Here is a 21,935-nt window from a genome sequence, read left to right on the forward strand (position 1 = left end):
TACAGTGCTTTGCTTCTCAGTTCTTGCATAGTTGGTTAGAAGGTTTTCTGATTTTCATGAAAAACTATATGTGTGAATGTGGAGGACAAAGTGAAAGAGTTTTTATTGAAGGGTGAAAGAAACAATCAGTCCTTGGAGCCCCAGAATGACATTTGGTTGGAAGTTGTGTTGTGTGATAGAGATGAAATGAGATAGCTTGAAGGCATCCCCCTAGATAGCATCATGTCCTCTGATGCCAGCAACTCTGTGTAATCATTTGCTTTCACAAGTAGACCCTACTGCACTGACAAAATTTCATAAAATTAAATCAAGCTGAATGAAACAAATAGGAATTAGGGAAGTGGTGTTGGGGTGGGTCAAAATACTAATGTTAGCACACAGTGGTTCTTCTCTTCAAGGAAAATTCAGGTTCACATGGATAATTCATCTCCCTAACTAAAGGAGGAGGCTTAGAAGAGAACAGCTTTCAAAATGGACTTCATTTTCTCATATGATTGTACAGATATACTCCAATTTGCCTAAAGGGTATTACTTTGTAAGTGCCCATCTGTATTTGCTTCTTGTCTTAAATGATTTTTCTCATGTTCATCTACCTGTGTAACAGAGGCCTTAAAAACAATTGCCCAAACAAACAAAACAAAATAAAATCAACAATTCATCTTAGAATATTCAACTATGCTCACATTCAAAACCATATAGATAAGATCATTGTTCTGCTCTAGAAAAACCAAGGTGGTGAATACTTTAAAGTATATCAACATAGGTATTTTATAGGTATTATTCACCTTTGACCATAAGGAATTACTGACCACTCCCAAAGGGTACATTACACCCTCCCTTGGACAATAGGAGCGTCACACTTTAATTGGTAAATTTCAGAATGAAGAGGGTAGTGGTTAAGGGCTGAATTCTAGAGAAAGATCTTTCTCAGTTAAAGCATGGTTCTGCTGTCCACTAAGCCATATGATCTTCTAAAATTCACTTAACTTCTTCATTTTTATTTTTAGACAGCATCTCACTCTGTCACCCAGGGTGGGTGTAGTGGTACAATCTCAGGTTACTTCAACTTCTGCCTTCCAGGCTCAAGTGCTCCTCCTGCCTCAGCCTCCTGAGTAGCTGAGTCTACAGGCACATACCAACATGCCTGGCTAATTTTTTGTATTTTTTGTAGAGATGGGATTTTGCCACGCTGCCCAGGCTGCTCTTGAACTCCTAGGCTCAAGAGATCCACTGGCCTCGGCCTCCTAAAATGCTGGGATTATAGGCATGAGCCACAATGCCCAGCCTCGCTTAATTTCTTTAAGCCTCAGTGTCACTGGTAAAATGGGGAAAATAATAGCATCTATCTCAGTCTTTCTGAAGGATAAAAGAGAATCCATGCAAAGCTCTTAGTAAAGTGATCCACACAATGGTAACTATATAATAAATGGCAGGTGCTGTGACCATTCTTTTTGAAAAGATAAGGAAATCACTCATTTGTTCAGATCACTCATTTTGAACAAACACAACAAAAGGCAGCTGTTTCACTGGTTTCAAAGGCCAAGGAAACAGGACAAATGAAAGAGATATTAATGATTCCTTTTACTTTGCAAAGCTAGAGTTAAATATTTAAGAAAACCACATTTCTTGTCACCAGCAAAGTTGACTTTAGACTTCTAATGAGCATAGAGAGAACTAAATCATGAAAGTAGGTGAATCCCTATTTGGTCCATTGATTTGTACTTCCTGCTGTCAAGCAGAACCACTCATAAATGTCTCATAAAATTAACATATTCCCTAGCTGTACTGTTGTGGCAAAGATTGCTAGTGGCCTATCCCTATATTCATTCTTCCCCTCCTCCTTTTTAAGAGAAATGTGATTCCTAACTGGGCACATTGTGGCTCCACCTCCCTCCTCCCAACTGCTGGACAAAAGAATACATTTCCCAGTTCACATTACAACTAGATACGGCCAAGGGATTAATTCTGTCCAGTGAGAAGTATTGCCTGGGATTTCAGGAAGACTTCAAAGGGAGCTGATTCAGCTGGGAAGAGCTGCTCTTTCTGCCTTTCCTTCTGGCTTGCTTCACAGGAATGCTATGCTGGTAGAACTCCTGCAGCCACCATGGCCCATGTGGTGAACTTATGAAAGACACTTGCGTGGGTACAGCAAAAGGACAGGAGCCTGGATGCCTGATGATACTAGATGTAGCACATTGGTCCCCAACTCCTTACCCTTGAGTTTATTTCACATGACAGAGACAGAGAAAGACTTATTCCTTGTTTAAGCCACTGTTATTTTGGGTTCTTCTGTAATATATAGCCTACCATGATTCCAAGTGGTACGAGTATTTTTTCAAATGCTTAAAAAATATTTTTGCTTATTTTTGAATATATTCTGAAAAAGCAAGTCTACCCAAGTCTCCAACATCTCTCTAAATATATACCTGTGTACGGGTTCAAAATGTAAATAAAAATCTAAGATATTTCCTACTTCTGATGAGAGGCTATATCTCATGCTTTGTTTCCTTAACACCTGGCACAAATGCAGTACCTGGTGCATGGTTAGCATTCAGTAATGTGTGCCAAATGAAAGAATGAAAAGTAGGAAAGTCAAAGCTCTGAAAACCCTGGAAGACAACCTAGGCAATACCATCCTGGACCTAAGAACAGGCAAAGATTTCATGACAAAGATACCAAAACCAATCGCAACAAAAATAAAAATTGACAAATGGGATCTAATTAAACCTAAAAGTTTGTGCACAGCAAAAGAAACTATCAACAGAGTAAACAGACAACCTACAGAATGTGAAAAAACATTTACAAACTATGCATCTGACAAAGGTCTAATATCCAGCATTTATAAGGAACTTAGTAAATTTACAAAAGAAAAACAACCCCATTAAAAAGTGGACAAAGGACATGAACAGACACCTCTCAAAAGACGACATACATGCAGCCAAGGAGCATATGAAAAAAAATTCCGTATCACTAATCATTAGAGAAATGCAAATCAAAACCACAATGAGAAACCATCTCACACCAGTCAGAATGGCTATTATTAAAAAGTTAAAAAATAACAGATGCTGGTGAGGTTGTGGAGAAAAGGGAATGCTAATATATTGTTGGTCGGAGTGTAAACTAGTTCACCCATTGTGGAAAGCAGTATGGCAATTCCTCAAAGAGCTAAAAGCAGAACTACCATTTGACCCAGCAATCCCATTTCTAGGTATATATGCAGAGGAATGTAAAGCATTCTATCATAAAGACACATGCATGGGAATGTTCATTGTACCACTATTCGCAATAGCAAAGACATGGACTCAACATAAATCCCCTTCAATGAAAGACTGGATAAAGAAAATGTGGTACATATACACCAGGGAATATTATGCATCAATAAAAAAAGACGAGATCACATCTTTTGCAGGAACATGGATTGAACTGGAGGCTATCATCCTTAGCAAATTAACACAGGAACAGAAAACCAAATACCACATGTTCTCACTTATAAGTGGGAGTTAAATGATAAGAACTTATGAACACAAAGAAGGAAACAACAGATACTGGGGTCTACTAGAGCAGGGAGGGTGGGAGGAGGGAGAGGAACAAAAAAGATAACTATTGGGTACTGAGCTTAATATCTGGGAGATGTAATAATATGCACAACAAGCCGCTGTGACATGTTTATCTATATAACAAACCTTCACATGTACCACCAAACCTAAAATAAAGATTTAAAAAAAATTCAAAAAAAGGAAAAACAAGTGGGAAAGAGTCCTTAACAGTATCTGTATATATATGATTGCAAATTGGTAATGCTGATTCTCCCAGTGACTCAATGTGCATTGGTGAATGCAGCATTTAGCGAGCACACTGGTTCCTCCAAGTTACTTGGACAGCATGAAAGGTGACCTAAAAGTCTGAGTTAATGCCTCATCCCATTAATCTCACCCACTGAAGAATGGCTGACCCCTGCCTCTTATTCGTGAGATGGAAGCTCAGTAATGTCAAGAATGATGACTTTTCTAGCTTGTCAAGGTTGTTTTGCTTTGTGAGTCTGTTTTTTGAGGTGCTCACGACTGCCTCTATCTTAACTCAGTGCTTCTCTGACTGAGGTGGTAAATTGTTCCTTTGTGACTCTTCCTTATAGGGTAACTGAGCAGTTAAGCTTCTTTTTTTAGTGCTACAATTTCTGTTGCTCCAATTTCTCTCTGACAGGATAATTACCAAGTTTGTCTCTCTTGGAATCTCATAGATTCATGTTTATTTGAGTTTCATTTATGTGTAGATTTCTTAGCCTTTTCTAGTATTTGTTCAATTTGTTGTTTTTGTCTTTTAAGGCTTTAATCTTCAAGGTCATAAAAATCCTACCTTACTTTTTGCATTATATGGCTACTCCCTTCTTTTTTTCCTGGTGAGATTTCAAAGCTCTGTTGTTGTTTTTTAAAATATTCTTTCAGAGTAGTATTGTTTCTTCTTCTATTTTTGTTATTAGTGTATATAATTTTACTTTAATCCTATGGTTTAAAATCTATGGATTCTGTGTCTTTCCTCATTGTTCTTGAAAAGGCAACTCAAATTGTAGTTAAGCTCTCTCTTGCTTCTGCACACATACTATCCCTCTTTCTGCAATGTCATGTTCCCTGCTTTGGCCTGCTTGACTCCAACCAACTCCTTTCTGCTCAGCCTTGGGAAGCCTTCCACAATAATAAAGGAGTCAGTGGATTTGTCCATAAGTAGCTACTGGAACCAAAAAGGAGTTAGTACTTTAATATATAATTAGATGAGTGAGTTTTAAAAATTATGAGTTTTTCTATTGTATTGATATATTTTTCAACAATCTAGGTATTAAGTAAAATAAGGCAGCCTCTGGATATTAAAAAGATAAATAGAAAGAAAGTATAGCATTAACTCCTCTTGTAATTGCTCTCTGCAGTTGAACTGAGCCATGGCAATCATTGTTAGTTTGCATAAGAATAGAAGATCACTTTAGTATACACTGAAATTCCAGCTATAAAAAGCAATAATACTAACTTAGGATGTTTAGATTTCTGAATTTTACTCTAGTCATATATAGCAAGCCAAAACATACACACTTAAGTAATATGAACATGAAAATAAAGTTAACAATAATTGTATCTGTGCCAACATTAGTATACGGTAATTGCCAAAAATTTACACATTCATTTATTGATATTTACTTATGTGTTTAGCTATAGCACAACACATAATTATAAAACATATATGAATGAGGATGATAATATATTCTTGCCAAATTTGATTACACAGGCCAAGATTTGTTGTTTTAGGAAGTGAATAACTATATTCAATTTCAAATGTTTATTATATCACACTGAATTTTTGTGAAGACATCTATCGCCATAATAATGCATCCATTTTACAATGATAAAAATGAAATATCAGGAAGAGCTGAATATTTAGGCCCCACAAAGTTAATTTTTTTTTTTTTTTGAGATGGAGTCTTGCTTTGTTGCCTAGGCTGGAGTGCAGTGGCACGATTTCAGCTCACTGCAACCTCTACCTCCTGGGTTCAAGCAGTTCTCTTGCCTCAGCCTCCTGAGTAGCTGGGATTACAGGTGTGCGCCACCACACCCAGCTAATTTTTGTATTTTTAGTAGAGATGGATGGGGTTTCACTGTGTTGGCCAGGCTGGTCTCGAACTCCCGACCTCAGATGATCCACCCGCCTTGGCCTCCCAAAGTGCTGGGATTACAGGCATGAGTCACCGTGTCCAGCCAAAGTTAAATGTTTATAGAAACACTAATCAGTTAAAATAAATATTTCATTTGTTTCCAAAATGGACAAATTAGAAAAACGCTACTCAGTTCTCCTTATGAAATAACTTTTCTGTTTGTGAAGACTAATGAGAATGGATTTATGACATAAAAATCATATTAGGCTGAAGAAAAATTAAACAAAAGGAAGAATGAGAATTAAAAAATGCATTCTGACTCTTAACTGACAATAACTTTATGATATTCATAATTATTAAACATGAGCAGTGCACTTTTTTTAGTGTAAAGGTTAGTGATTTTATTAATCTATACGCAAGATGGCCTTAATGTACAACACCATTTCAAAAATGTTTGTTCTAGGCTAAAATTACTAAAGGAGCAACATTATCATCCATGTTAAATGCCAAGGAGTAACAGGTTTCTACAGTAACTGTGAAATATGCAATTCAGATACACACATAGGAAAACACCAATTATGCTAGATGCATCAAGACAAAAGCAGCGGAATGAAGGATGGATTTTTAATATCAGCTACTTAGTAATATGGAATATTTAAGACATGCTGAGCTTTGAGTCATTGATCACTGCAAATTAAGTACTCCTACATGGTTTAAAAATAAGTTTTCAAAATTTATTTTCCATCTATTTCACTGTGTCAAGAATTTTTAAAAATGAGATTATTTTCCCTTGTGTTAAAATATAAATAATAGGCAATTGTGTGTATTTCTTTTCTACAAACTGAAACTTCTCCGAGGATGGGAACAATGTCTTATATATCTTTTATACCCTGTCATCACAGAACAATGCAATGTTGGAAAATGTTATGGAATCATTTTCAGTTGCAGGGGATTTGTGGTTTAGAAAGGACTAAAACACAGGTGTGTGTGAGGCTGGGTAAGGTAAGATGCATAAGGTGATTTCTAATTATCTAATACTGCTTGTTATGAGGTTTGTATAAAATAACTAGCATGGTAAATAACAGCATCTTGATCAGACATCCAGTCACATGAATCCGTGTTTTCAAACTGAGTCCATAAGGGAGAAATAAAGATGGATCCATCTCTGGTATTGTTCTGAGAAATGCTGGTCAGATTTCCCTTTATGGGCTTAAAGTTGTCTAAACATTGCCGCACAAATTATGACTGTAATCAGTTGTAAGACTAAAATCCACATGTACTTTCTACAGTGTAACAAATGTAAAGTGCTTACAAAATTCCTGTGACAAATCTGTCAAGAAATTACTGGCTTGCTTAGTGTTTTAGCACTGCTTTAGAGAATAAAGAGGACTTGTCCATTGAATGTGACTCACAGAAGATAACAAACCTGTGGCTGCCCATTGCTAGTACCAATCATTTTTTCTTGGAAGGTAACAAAAGGTTAGAATATCTAGGTGAAGAAGAAGAATAGGGTCTGGAGGCAGGGAACCTAAGGCTGATTCATGCTAACTTCCTAGAACTAAATCAAAAGGAAAACCCCAACTTTCCACACTCAAGGAACAAAAGGATCAGAGGCTACTCCCTTTGTAACCTCCACCCTTTCTGCACTGCAGATGAAAAATGGAAAGTACCTCTGATTGGTCCTCTCCTGAAACCAATCAGATTGGTTGTGACCTAGTCTTCATTTGCATAGGGGTATAACTTTGTAACATCAGCCTCTGATTGGTAGCCTTCTGAGACGAATTAGACTGGTTGTGGGCCACTCCTTCATTCACATAGGGTGTAAACCAAGTAGCCAATGGGAAACCTCTAGAGAGTATTTAAACCCAGAAAATTCTCTAACCAATGCTCTTGGGTCACTTGCTTGAGCCTGCTCCCATTCTGTGGAGTTTACTTTTGTTTCAGTAAATCTGTGCTTTTGTTGTTTCATTCCTTCATTGCTTTGTTTGTATGTTTTGTCCAATTCTTTGCTCAAAACGCCAAGAACCGGGACAACTCATATTCAAGACCCTCCACCAGTAACAAAGCCATTGCCTAGTTATGCTCACAAAGAATGGTGCTGACTTGCAAGCAACTACCTCTGTGTCTTCTTTGCTCCCTGGGTGGGGTTCAGGGCTTGATATCCTTTGTGGAAAATAAAGGCATCTCATCTTACTAGCAGAAGGCTGAACCAGTGTGGGTGATCTAAGGGCTGTTTGGCAATACTTTGGAAAGATAACAGTGGTTGTGATATACTATCTCCATGACAGATTTCTCAGGGTCCCCAAAATTCTAACACTCTTTAAAAAAAAAATCATAAATAATCCTGGGAAAAAAAAAGGGAATTGCTTCTAATTGTGACAAGGTCTTAAAGCAGAGATTTGGAAACCTAGTCCTCTCACTTCCAAGCTGGGCAACATTTTCTTCTCCTCTTTTCTTTCTTTCTCTATTTCCTTCCTTTCTTCCTTCCTTCCTTCCTTACTTCCTTTCTTTTTTTTTTTTTTTGTAAGTAATTTTCCTAGAAATCTGTAAAAGCTTTAGTCAGACTGCCACAGCCTGGTGTTTCATCAAGGTATCTTCCACTTTGCCAGTATCTGGGTTGCTGAGAAGGTGAAGTGATCAGAAGTAAATTTAAAGAAAATAATCTCATAATCTATATCTGTTTAGGAATCTGTGCAGCAACCCAGAATTTCATTTATGTTACATAAGGAACTTTGGCCACTAAATATCTCTGAAAGAGTTTTATGTTAGTTCAATTAAATGGCATGTGTAGTGGGGGGTAAAATTTCATTAGAAATTTTCATTTCATTAAAAACTCTTGTTTTAGTGATTTTCATCATTTGGTACTTGATTTTCAGGGCAGTATTTTGTTAAAATAAATCCTAGTGTTTAAATACCTAGCCCTTCAATATGAGGAGCTTAAAACTCTTCTCTTTGCTTCTTGGGTAACTGATACTTAGCATTTCTTTACAATACTCACAGGCTTTGGATAGTATTGACATATGCACACACACACACAAAAAAAAGTCCATTAGCTTGACTAAGGGAGGGAGGTGGACAAAACAAAATGGCTCTGCAACATACCAGTTACATCACTCTAGGCAAATGATATAATCCCTCTGATCCTTAGTTTTCTGATCTGTAAAATTGGATAACAATAATAATAACAATATCTTCCTCAGGAAAGTTTAAGGGTAATAGGTAATATTCAAAAACAATATGAATAATACTTGAATATTGTAAGGGCTTAGTTAACAGAAACTATTATTACTTTAAAATAAAAAGCCTGCTTAGAATTATGCCCCCTCCATCCTGCTAGGTATATTGGCTGGGGCCACATAATCGGCACTGAGTATTCATAAAATTGAACTGCCTGCCCAAACGCCTTTTCCCTCATACTTTGCCTTTAACATTTATTTGTAGTATTTCCAAAAATAGCTTTGTCTTCATGCTCACCATCATGAGATAACCTCAGACTCTCACAGTCTCTCTCTGGGGCTGCCAGACTCTTCTCCCTCCAATCTATATCCCAAAACTCACACAGAAAACTCTTTGTAAAGCTCAGCTTTGATCATGGTACCCTCCTTGCTTGATGCTGTTGACTGGCTTCCCTTCCTCACTCAAGCCTTGACCTAGTATCCAAGGCCTTTCCTCTCCTTCTGCATCATCCTGTGCCTGGTGACCCTTTCTCCAGCAGTATCAAGCTTTATAATTTTCTTGAAGGGCAAATCTGTTTTCTGCTTTTGCACAGTTCGCTCTGATGCCTGGGTGGCTTCTCCATTTTCATCGGTCTGAGAAAATCCGACTCACCATTGAAAAATCAGATCAAGCTCCCTCCTCTGTGAGGGGTCCTTAATATGGGGCCTGTAAACTTGGATGAAAAGAAAATTACATCTGTATTTCATTAACCTTTTACTGAAATTTAGCATTTCCTTCAATTAGGAATGTAGGCAGTAAACTACTGGCAACAACAGAAGTCACATATTTTCATAACCCATTAAGGTAGTCGCAGAAATCTCCAAATACCATTTACATTCACTATGGTGTTGAAACTATGGTATTAGACTTGCAGCTAGATTTGTTACTTAATGCGTTAATAAAGAAGTACATACAATACTATTTAACAACTTTATTTTTTAAAGTATTCTGGCAACTATATTTCAATATAATTGATTTGCTTTGTACTTTTATATAACAAGTTTATTTTTAAAAGTATTCTGGCAATTGTATTTCAATATAATTGATTTGCTTTGTACTTTTATAAAATTTATTTTATGCAGTTAAAAAACACTATAAAAGGATCCAAAATAATAAGAATTTTAAGGACTCTCATGTAGCAAGCCTTCTGTCATGGCCCTGGGGAAATGAATTATGCCAGGTCATGCTCTGATACATCTATCAGCCTTAATTACACTGTTTTGCAATTATGTATCTGCATTTTTCTCCCTCATAGCTGTGAGCTCCATGAGGAGGAATGCTGTTTTTTGTTGTTGTTGTTTGTTTTTAAATCTCAATACCCCCAGCCTACTGCAACTCTCAAAAATGTTTATTAAAATAATTAACTACAAATGTACATAAATGTTTTTTATAAAGTGCTATATTCTTTGATTTGCTAAGCTGTACAGAACTTATACAATTGGGGACTTTCAGCTACTAAAACCAGGTTGTTCAGGATACATTATTTGATTTTTCTAGTCTTCTAATTTAATCAATATACAACCTGGATGTTACAGTTGAAGAGACATGTGACCTATTTTTTGTTGTTATTTATTTACTAATATTAGGAAAACACTATCTTATTAGCACCACACAACAATCTAAAAGAGTCACTGAGGGATGGCCTAAACACTATGTGACCTGTTTTATGCCTAGAGATCTGCAGGCTTGAACTGCTGGGTCTACTAGCATGCCCATAGAAGGTATTGCTAATCATGCTGTAGCCATGAGTAGAAGTAAACTTTGAAGAAACAAAGTTGTTGTTCAACTCTTTGAACAACAAAGAGTTGGTGATTTTGGATGCTTCCTAAATCACCAACTCTTTGATAGCAACAAGGTGTTGCCAAATTTTGCCACATATACCTAAGTTCCAGGATGAAAATTATACTAAAAAATCTTCCTTTAGTCAGCACCATCTACTTTCTCTTATCAATAGAAACCCTTCATCCATCTATCTATCCATCCATCCATCCATCCATCCATCCATCCATCCATCCATCCATCCATCCATCCATCCACCCACCCAAACACCCAGCCAATCAAAATCATAGTTTTCAAAGTTACTTTCACTGAAGAGGTTCTTTTAACCTCTTTGCTATGCTTTATTTTATTTTATTTATTTTATTTTATTTTTTTGAGATGGAGTCTCACTCTGTTGCCAGGCTGGAGTGCAGTGGCACGATCTCGGCTCACTGTAACCTCTGCCTCCCGGGCTCAAACGATTCTCCTGCCTCAGCCTCCCCAGTAGCTGGGACTACAGGCACATGCCACCATGCCCAGCTAATTTTTGTATTTTTAGTAGAGATGGGGTTTCACCGTGTTGGCCAGGATGGTCTCGATCTCTTGACCTCGTGATTTGCCTGCCTCGGCCTCCCAAAGTGCTAGGATTACAGGCGTGAGCCACTGCGCCCGGCCCCTATTCTTTGTTTTTAAATAAACCACATTTGGTCCATAGCAATAGGTGTTTTCCTACTGTTCAGACAAGGAACACGTAGCAAGGTTATGTAACATGCTTTTACAACATGATGGGAAATACTCCAACTTAACATACCAGAGTGTTTTAAGTGTTAATACCTGAATTGTTTTCGTTTCATACAAACTTAATTAAAGAACAGTTAAGTTTTTTAGGGGCCTCGTTTCATATTTATATTTTCTGTAAGGTTTTCTTGGTCTTTATTATAAGAAAATACACCAGACACTGATTCCAGGCAATTGCTGTCACAGTCCTGGATAGTTTATTTCATTTGTTTATGCAGATGCTATTTTAAGTGGATTTACTTGAAATAGGAATAAAATTCCAAGTTGGTTTCATGTGTTCACTGCAATGAAAAGAGTTCTAGAATAAGAATATAAGTCCCATGGATTATCAGAGATACATGTTTTTCCCCCTTTATCTTGTTCTGTTATTTCAGACCTAAATGGACAACCTCAGAAACACCTTTCTCAGAAGTCTTTTAAGTTTAAGAAGGAATGAAAATTACCTTTCAAATAAGGATATAAATCACAGAAAATATTAAGTACTGCGCTCATTATGTGACTGTTGTATTTAACTTGAGAGCAAAGGAAAGGGTCTCCAGATATACATGCCTAAAATTACGTTGCCAAGTAGACCCCAGTGAGGTTTCAGATCCTATATTCCTCTTTCCCCAAGTATTTTCCAGTTTCTAAAGCATTTATTTTCATCTATTATCCAGCTAATCACCCAGCCTTGTCATTCCCCTCCAAAATATCTCGTTTCTTTATATCCACTGTCACCATCAAGGTTGCATTATTTCTTGCCTAGGCTACTAAGTTCTTTTAACCTTTCTCCCTTCATCACCATTTGTCTTTCTGTAATCAATTTTCCACTCTGCAGCCAGACTGATCTTTTAAAAACACAAATCTGATAATGTCATTCTCATCCTATTACCCTTTGAAGGCTTCTCAGTATTCTAAGATAACATCCAAAATTCTCCTGGTGTATAAGGTCCTGAGATGTTCTGTCATTGGACTGCTATCCAGTTTATTTTGGTGCCATTCTCTTTCTTGCTTGTTATGATCCAGTCTTGTTGGTCAATTCTTTTAAGAAGCCATACTCCCTGCTTAGGACCTGTACACATTCCCTGATATTCCCTCTCCCTGAAATGCTTTTCCTTCATCTTTGCAAATCTAATCTTGAGTCCTCCTTCTTGTCTTTCTGGCTTCCCAAGAAGCATTTTTTGACTATAGGAAAACAAAACAAAACAAAAAACCAAAGTTTGGGTAGCAAATCTTGCCATGTGGGGGATTTGTAAGTCTGTGGCTAAAAGCCTAGGCATCAAAATTTAAAAGTTATGGTGAACTCAAAGAATATGTCCCATAAATGGCAAACTTCCTCCAAGAAGCTCTTGTATCCTTCCATGACAGGTGGACAGAATCCTCTCCAGGTGTCAAATTCAGCACACTGGGTATTTAAGTGTTAGCAAAAGATATGTGCAGTTATTTGGAGATATGGTCACAGGATGAGATTTATGTGGACTTTTTGTTCCAACTTTCATTTTCCTTTTTAATTGACTTATGTACATTTATCTTTATCTCCAATGGGTCTGTAGATGTTAGTCAACACATACAACATTGTTTTCTACTATAGCATTATTAATAGTAACCTCATGGTATATTAGCCTGTGCCACCATGCCAAAAAAATTGAAGCAGATTCATTTTATAGGAAATTAGTAAGAAAAAAAATGTTTAACACAAATGGAAAGTTGTTTCAATTCACAGCATAATATTATATTTACTGTCGAGATGCTATGAATTACTGATGCTAAACACACTATTACCAGGATGTCAAATACTGGGGAAAAATAGGGGCTAATAGCGTTTTTACACATTTCTTTTTGTTTGTTTGTTTGAGATGGAGTCTCGCACTGTTGCCTGGGCTGGAGTGCAATGGCACGATCGCGGCTCACTGCAACCTCCGCCTCCCAGGTTCAAGCGATTCTCCTGCCTCAGCCTCCCGAGTAGCTGGGATTATAGGCGCCTGCCACCACACTTGGCTAATTTTTTGTATTTTTGGTAGAGACGGAATTTCACTATGTTGGCCAGACTGGTCTCGAACTCCTGACCTCATGATCCACCCGCTTTGGCCTCCCAAAGTGCTGGGATTACAGGTGTGAGCCACCGTGCCCAACCGTTTTTACACATTTCTAAGGTTGCATAAAAGTTTTATGATCGAATCTGACAGTCTTACAGTGCTCATGTTAATGATGTGTTTGTTAAATAACACAAGGCTGGCAAAAGGAGAAGAAAAGGCAGTGTAGTGAATACAAAATGCATTTTTATTGGAAATGAACTTTCAAGGGACTAATTTATGAGGGGCATACTGTTTCACAAAACTAGTGTCACCACCATCTACAGATGAAGCCACAATTAGTCAATTTGGATTTTGGGGAACTTCATCTGAAGAGGAAAATGTGAAACTATCACTATACAGAAAAAGAACCACATTGATCATATTCTTATGCTTGGTTTAACAATGTTCAAGAAGCAAAAAACAAAACAAAACAAAAACAAAAACAAAAAAGAAAAGAAAAGAAAAATAAAGAAAGCTGGCAGTTTTTTTTTTTTTTTTCTGGAAAAAAAAAAAAAAGTGATAGCATTATGGCAGTGGTTCTTAATGGAAGATGTGCTGGTATCACCTGGGGAGCATTTCAAAACAACATTCCACTGTCTTGGTGAGGCTGACCGCTGGGAAGGGAAAACAGGTGACTTTAAGTACCTCTGCAGATGACCCTGGTTAAGACTCTTAATTGAGAAGTTTTTGTTTGTTTGTTTTTTAAGACAGAGTCTCCCTCTTGTCACCCAGGCTGGAGTGCAGTGGCACCATCTCAGCTCACTGCAACCTCTACCTCCTGGGTTCAAGTGATTCTCCTGCCTCAGTTTCCAAGTAGCTGCCTCAGCTTCCCAAGTAGCTGGGATTACAGGCACCCACCACCGCACCTGGCTAATTTTTTTTTGTGTTTTTAGTAGAGCTGGGATTTCACCATGTTGGCCGGGCTGGTCTCAAACTGCTGACCTTGGTGATCCGCCTGACTTGGCCTCCCAAAGTGCTGGGATTACACGCCTGAGCCACAGCGTCTGGCCTTAATTGAGAAGTATTAAAAAGAAAAAGTATAATGAACCAGAGGCATAGTCCCTTTTGTCAATTTCTACTCAAACAGGGTCTAAAAAATAGCAAGATCTGTATCAAAGAGGTAATATGCTAGGCATCATTAAATTCCTTGAAATACCTAATTGTACAAGTCATCTTAACAGAAAAACCATGTCCTTGATCCAAAGCAAGAAGAGCAAGGTTTGAAAGGAATAGAAAAAGAAGCTGTTGTGTCATTGGTTTCATATTAACAATACCTCCTAAAGAACTGTGTTAGCTAAAAAAGGAAGGTCTGTATGGGGACAAGAGAAGCCTAAAGAATAGGTGGTTAGTCTGTGTGTCCTAGGAGAGGAGTATGACTTATTTGGACCTCAGTAAGGAAACTAAGTAAGATGTAAGTGTAGGTGTAAGATGAAAGGCTTGAATTAGGTTACATTTAAGGCCTTCCAGCATGAATAGCTTGTGATTCTATGCTGGGATTAAAAGCCTGAAGAATGGAGAGATACTGCCCAATTGATTAGTAAACTACTAGTGGTTTACAAATAGATTATGAATTGCAAAGGTAGCTAGAGTCTTGATAAAGATCTTAGTTGTGAACAAGGTGTTGCCCATGTCTACGGATTTAATTATCATGCATGGATAATAATTCTTCATTCTAGAACTCTCCTTCAACTACGGGCCAGTTTTCCCAAATACCTACTCAATATCCCAGCTAATGTTGGTTCATGGACACCTGAGATTCCACATGTCCAAAATTGTACCCATGGTCTTACATCTTCCAATTGCTGCATCTTATTTTTATGATTTATTCCACCTTTTTTCTCATGCAGAAATTGGGAACCAACCAAAGACTCCTTCCTTCTATGGCCAGAGTTAATTATTTATTTTAAATTTCCTATTGATTTTTCTCTCCTAATATACTGAGAATCTGTCTACCTGCTTATCTCCAATGTCACCACCATAATCCAGGCAACTGTCATCTCTCTCATAGACAACTGTAAAAAGCCAGTCTCCCTACATGAACACATGCTCTTGGTGGCACCCACACCCACCCAGAGACAGTTTAGAATTCAAAATGTGGTCAAGGCACATCCCTGCTTAAAATTCTTCCATGGATTTATGTTCTTGGACTGAAGATCAAAAACCTCTGAGGTTCTACATGATTTGGCTCTGATCTGTCTTAATAGTCTTATCTGAATCTTCTCTGACCCCATAGTCTTCTTCTTTCAGTTTCTTGCACTTGCCAGGTTCCTTACGGCCTTGCAGGATCTTTGTACCTGCCATTCTTTTTGTGTGACATACTCCACTCTTCTTTTAAGAGCTCAGTACAAACATCCCATTCTCAAGGTAATTGTCTCTGAGTGCCATCATCCCAACCTCATCTTCTATTACAGGCTTTATTAATTCTAACAATGACTGTAATGTTTATTGAGTGCTTATTATGTGCGAAGCACCATTTAAGACTTTTCCCATATGTTAATTTATCCTTACTATAATCCTATGGTAGGTGATCCATAATCTATCTAGATGCATGAAGAAATAATAAGTGAATAAGATAAAAACCCTAGGGCAAGGCTACATTAAAATTCTACAACTGTATGCTTTAGGAAATATCTGTCTACTTTTAAATGTTTTATGATAGTGATTTACATATACTGAGATCACGCTATAAATAATAATACGTCAAGTATTTGAGGGAAGCGTACCTAGGAAATGTTTGATTCCTCAAATCTTGGCTAGCTCTCATGAGAATATATTTTGAATTGGAAATGAACGGAATAGAACATTAGTAATTTGAGAGTGTGGAACTGAAGGTCATATTGGAATTATGGGTGTGAAAAAAAGAAATATGTGTGTGAACTCTCATAAAGATACATGATTCAGATGATACTCATGCTAGCGTTATTTCTTCTAGCTGCATTTGGGACCCTATGACAGCTTTTATACAGGTGGCCAAACATTTTCTACAGCAACTTGCATCTGTCTTTATCTTTGTACACACTTTTATCTATTAAAAGCAGATCTAAAAGGTGTTTTTTTTTTTTAATTTAATTTTAAGTTCCAGGATACATGTGCAGGACGTGCAGGTCTGTTACATAGGTAAACATGTGCCATGGTGGTTTGCTGCACCTATCAACCCATCACCTAGGTATTAAGCCCCGCGCGCATTAGCTATTTGTCCAAAAGCTCTCCCTTCCCCCACCACTGCCCCCTAACAGGCGCCAGTGTGTGTAGTTAGTTCCCTTCCCTGTGTCCCTATGTTCTCATTGTTCTGAAAGACATTCTTTAATACATTCCGTCCAGAGAATCGAATCAGGCCTTGGAAAATACATTATCAATCAAAAACTGAAAATATTCTAAAACGGAGATGTCCTGATTGAAAATTATTTAGGGTTGTCGATCTCTTGAATCTCAAGTCATTAGGGAGCTCTAACCTACAATATTTTTGGCCTGGTATGCAACCAATATTTATTGAATTAAAATCAAGAAGGATCATTGTTCTTTAACCATTTACTTTCTTAAATCTTCTATAGTAAGAATCAACTGCATACTCATCACTGTGGTTTATAGATTTCTACAAGTGGACGTGCTGAGTCAATTGACATAGGCACTTAACTTTTATTAGGCAGAACCATATCACTTTCTAAAATGAAGAACAATTTATGCTCCCACTAATAGAATAGAATATGATGTTATTCAGAAAACTACTTCTTTAAAATCTGTTTCATTTGCTAAATTTTCCTATATGGATCACTCCATGGGGAAAGCATACTATCTACATTTACAAAGTGAACTTCACTCATCTTAAGGTATTATGTGATTTTTTTCCTGTTTGTCTTAAGGAAAGGGGAAATGTATACAGATGGTTTTTATTTTTAATTATTGTGTATGCATAATAGTGGACCATATTTATGGGGTACATGTCATATTTTAATACAAGTATACAATGTGTAATGATCAAATCAGGGTAATGGGGATATTCATCACCTCAAGCAATTGTCACTTGTTTGTGTTAGGAACATTCCAATTCTACTCTTTTAGTTATTTTAAAATAACTAATACAGTCAATTACTGCTCAGCTGGTAGAGCAGAGGATTATAGATGGTTTTAACCATAAAAACCCAGTAAGGGGACTGCAGCCATATTTTACAAAATCACTTAGACTATAAATACATACTGTCAAATTCCCACAAAGCCTAATATGTTACGCATACAATAAATAATTGTTTTTCATATCTACTGACTCCCGAAGGACACCTAAAATTTGGTTCTATCTTCAAAAATGGCTGCTTATTTTTGTAATAAGAATAAAGGTAGGCTGTATCACTTCTCTTACCTCATTAAAATTGTATATTAAAATATTAGTTAGATGATAATACCTTAGATCATAAGGATTAACAGACTGATGATCATAAACTGCTGTGCAGTGAGATATACTTGGGCAATAAATATTTTTATTTAAACTTTAAAGTCAATGTCAGGAAAACTAATTCATTATGTAAATCATTAAAAACTTACAGTCATTCCTTTCCTATATCAGAAGTTCAGAGAACTTTTTCTTATAATTTTTAGATGATTTTCTGACTTTAGTTGACCTAACAGTATTTCTGAACAACACATCTACATCAGACATTAGATCTGGAGAATATATGATTCTCAAATGACAGTAATTTTTAAAATACTTTTTCAAAGTAACTGTGTTAAAAACATATAAGTAAAATATCCATCAAAAAAAAGAAAAGCAGAATATGCATTTCTAGCAATTGAGGCAGATGTCCAAATAAAGATGCTATGGTTAACTTCTACTATGAAGACGCCCGTAAGTCTTCTTAGAACAATAAAAAGACTATGAAAGTCAGTAATCCAATAATAAACAAACTTATCAGTAAAATAAAAGACGTGCTATGATGCCTATTTTCCAAAGGCATGTAGGTCACAATTTGGAACCAATATATCTTCCTCACTGTTGTAATGAACAGCCACCATAAATTCATGCTCAACTGGATGCTCTAAATGAATACCAAGTAGAGTTTAGTGTATAATGTTTTAATTTCATATAGGGTTGTATGAGTTAATAAATCATTTACTCATTGATTTGAGACTTGCGTCCATCTATTTCGAGCTAAAGGAATATACATTTTTGTTAAGGCTAGGTCTTATTCTATCCATATATTTTAAAGGGATTGGTAGACTTCATGGTGGCTAAAGTCCAGTTTAAAACTTTGAAGCTCTGCTGCCAAACGTATTAATCGATGTGTCCAATCACTCAAAGTTTCATTTATGTGTTCTCAGTCCATCTATCCATTTATCTACTTTTCAATCTATTTATCACATAGTGTGTACACTGTTAGATTTAATGAGCTCTTAGGCCTGCAGCTAGCCATTAGAATATTTTGTGTTTTTTCACCATCACTTTTTACTTCCTGATCCTCTGAAAGAGCCTCAGTACTGAGGGAAAACTTTCTTTCTGTTTAAATGAATAAGAGGATACCCATGCAAATCAGTACAAATTGTCAGAATATTCAGAGGGCATGTGCATCTTGTAAAAGTTTAATTACTGATTAAAGTTATTTACTCTGCTTGGAACACAGAGGTGACTGAATTGTATATGATCTAAAATAGCTTTTCTGTATTCCTGCTTAGATTCAGTATCAATCCCTAATTTTAATTTCCAGAGAAACATCACCAAGATTGTGTCTAACAACCCCCTCTCTCCTTAATTCCTTACACTCACACATCTGCACAAGCTATTCCTCTTCCTGGGGGCCCCTCTCTACCACCTTTCCCATTTTCTTCCCTTTTTACGTAAGCCTGGATGCCCAGCAAGCTCCTACTCATCTCTACAACTTTAAAAAAGTTAAAAGCAAGCAAAAAAGTTACCAGAGTCATGTAAAGGAAGAAGAACATAATGAAATCTCACCTGTATCTTGTGCAAGTGGCGTTCTGACCTGACGGAGCTATTGGCTTAAAAGTGATGCGTGGGGAAACTTGGGCTGATAGCACAAATCCCAAGGCAAGAATAATGAGTGCTACAGTGGTACCTTAAAAAAAAAAAAGTTTTATATTAGAGAAGAGTTGACAATATTATTTTAAGGCAGACTGGGTTTGGTAAAAACAAAACCAAAAAACAAAGAAAGAAACAAAAACCTCTGAAAAAAAATACCATGCTCTATCTTCACTGGATTTTTAAAAAATACTCCCAATGTATAAACAAATTATCAGAACTATTCACTAGCACATTCATTGTGAGACATGATGAGAGAGAAATTCAAAGCAAATACATTTGCTAGCCAAACAGTAAATTGGTAATGAGTTTTTAAAAGAAACCACGCACCCCTAGTATTGCTGAAAATCTCAAAATCAATTAATGTGACAACATTATTGAGTGCCTAACATATCAAGAAGTATGAAAGACAATAGATTTCCATCAAGTGTTCCTTTTGGTGCCAAGAAAATTCTTCTAATGACATTCAATCATGTAAGACTTAAATTGGTAAACCTTTTTAGTTTAACAAACGAGTTATTTCTAAAGCAGTTGAAAGAGCATGTTTTATTAAAATGGAGTAGCATTTTTTGAAGACTTTAAAGTACCAGACATAATATATCACATGTATTCTTTTTTCTTTCCTGTTGGTATTTGAAAGTGAAATATTTGTTTTGATGTTAACATATAGGAATGGTGATTAAGTATATCACTTAAAAGAGTAATTTTTGTGTCCCTTATAGACATCCTAATGGTAAATAAGACATTTTTCAAGTTTCTGACTATTGTTTGAGCCACAGACATTGTGAGGGTAAATGAAAAGCGTCATGGGAAGAATGGAGAAAGAAAATATGATGGAATACTATGCAGCTGTAAAAAAAGAATGAGATCATGTCCTTTGCAGCAACATGGATGGAGCTGGAGGCCATGATCTTTAGCAAACTAACACAGAAATAGAAAACCTAATGCTGCATGTTCTCATTTAAAAGTTGGAGCTGCATGATAAAAACACATGGATACAATGAAGGGAACAACAGACACCAGGGATTATTTGAGGGTAGAGGGTGGGAGAAAGGAGAAGATCAAAAAACTACTTATTGAGTAGTGTGCTTATTATCTGGGTGACAAAATAATCTGTACACCAGACCTCTGAGATATGTGTTTACTTATATAACGAGCCTGCACATGTACCCCTGAAATTAAAAGTTAAAAAAGAGAATATGGCTGTATTAGTTTGTACAACTTATTTGAATGAGACAAAATAAGTTTAAAACATGGAATTTAGGAGGGCAGTTTAGTAGTAGTTAAGGTTTTATTAATTAAGCTTGGAGGGAATTTAAATTATGAACAAAAATCTTATTCAAAATAGATTTTAAAAAGAACATTGAGAAGCATCGTGGAAGTACAACAGGGTTATATAATAGTTGAGGTGTTTTTGTTTAAGACACAGTAGGTGTGTGAAGCCAGGCATTATGGGTACAGAGGTGACCTTGGGATCAGATGGCTGTAGTTTTTAGCTAGCTTTGCTGTTTCCTGACTCTGTGATCTTGGATAAAGGACACAACCTTCCCATAATTCAATGTTGTCTTTTGTAAAATAGGACACAACCTTCCCATAATTCAATGTTGTCTTTTGTAAAATAGGGCTTAGTGAAAATACTCACCTTACGGGCTTACAGTGAATTTTAAATGTCATAATGTATTTGAAAGATTTTTTTTTTTTTTTTTTTGAGACGGAGTCTCGCTGTCGCCCAGGTTGGAGTGCAGTGGCGCGATCTCGGCTCACTGCAAGCTCCGCCCCCCGGGGTTCACGCCATTCTCCTGCCTCACCCTCTCCAGTAGCTGGGACTACAGGTGCCCGCCACCTCGCCCGGCTAATTTTTTGTATTTTTAGTAGAGACGGGGTTTCACCGTGTTAGCCAGGATGGTCTCGATCTGCTGACCTCGTGATCCACCCGCCTCGGCCTCCCAAAGTGCTGGGATTACAGGCGTGAGCCACTGTGCCCGGCCGAAAGATGTTTTAATGCTATGACATGTTAGTTATTATGCTATGATTATTATTACAAGCAGCAGCAGCAGCCACAGCAAACCTTCAAAATAACAGAACAAAGTTGAAGGATGGGGAGGATTGAAGAAAGGTCAGAAGTCTATTTTGCAAAACCAGGCCAATAATGCGATAAAACTAAAATCACAGTTTAACTACGGTTGGCTTAAAATTCAAACCAGAATTAGGAATAGTCTGAGCCATTACTTTTCTCAAAAGACTATCAAGCCCCAAACTGGAAAACAGAAAAGAGATATAATAGGTCTGTTATGAAGATCATACCTCTCTCCTAAAACAAAACGAAATGAACCATGAGATTTACTGTTAGTCTGTCCATCAAAAAATCTGAGCCCTATTTTCCCAAATTACATCCATATCTTATTGCCATGTAACAGGTAAGATTTTTTTTAAATCAGGAAACTTTGATATA

The 21,935-nt window shown here is 36.8% G+C and overlaps 1 protein-coding gene across 2 annotated transcripts in view; it reads right to left on the reverse strand.

The window, feature by feature from the left end:
* SLC2A13 (solute carrier family 2 member 13) overlaps positions 1-21,935 on the reverse strand; it is a 355,260-nt gene that overhangs the window by 87,045 nt on the left and 246,280 nt on the right. For both annotated transcript variants that reach the window (XM_002823104.6, XM_054527120.2), the window contains exon 6: positions 19,400-19,520. In XM_002823104.6, the coding sequence (XP_002823150.5) occupies positions 19,400-19,520 (121 nt within the window). The remainder of the gene's footprint in view (positions 1-19,399; positions 19,521-21,935) is intronic.

The sequence above is a fragment of the Pongo abelii genome, chromosome 10 (genome assembly GCF_028885655.2).
Source record: "Pongo abelii isolate AG06213 chromosome 10, NHGRI_mPonAbe1-v2.0_pri, whole genome shotgun sequence".
NCBI classification, from domain to species: Eukaryota; Metazoa; Chordata; class Mammalia; order Primates; family Hominidae; genus Pongo; species Pongo abelii.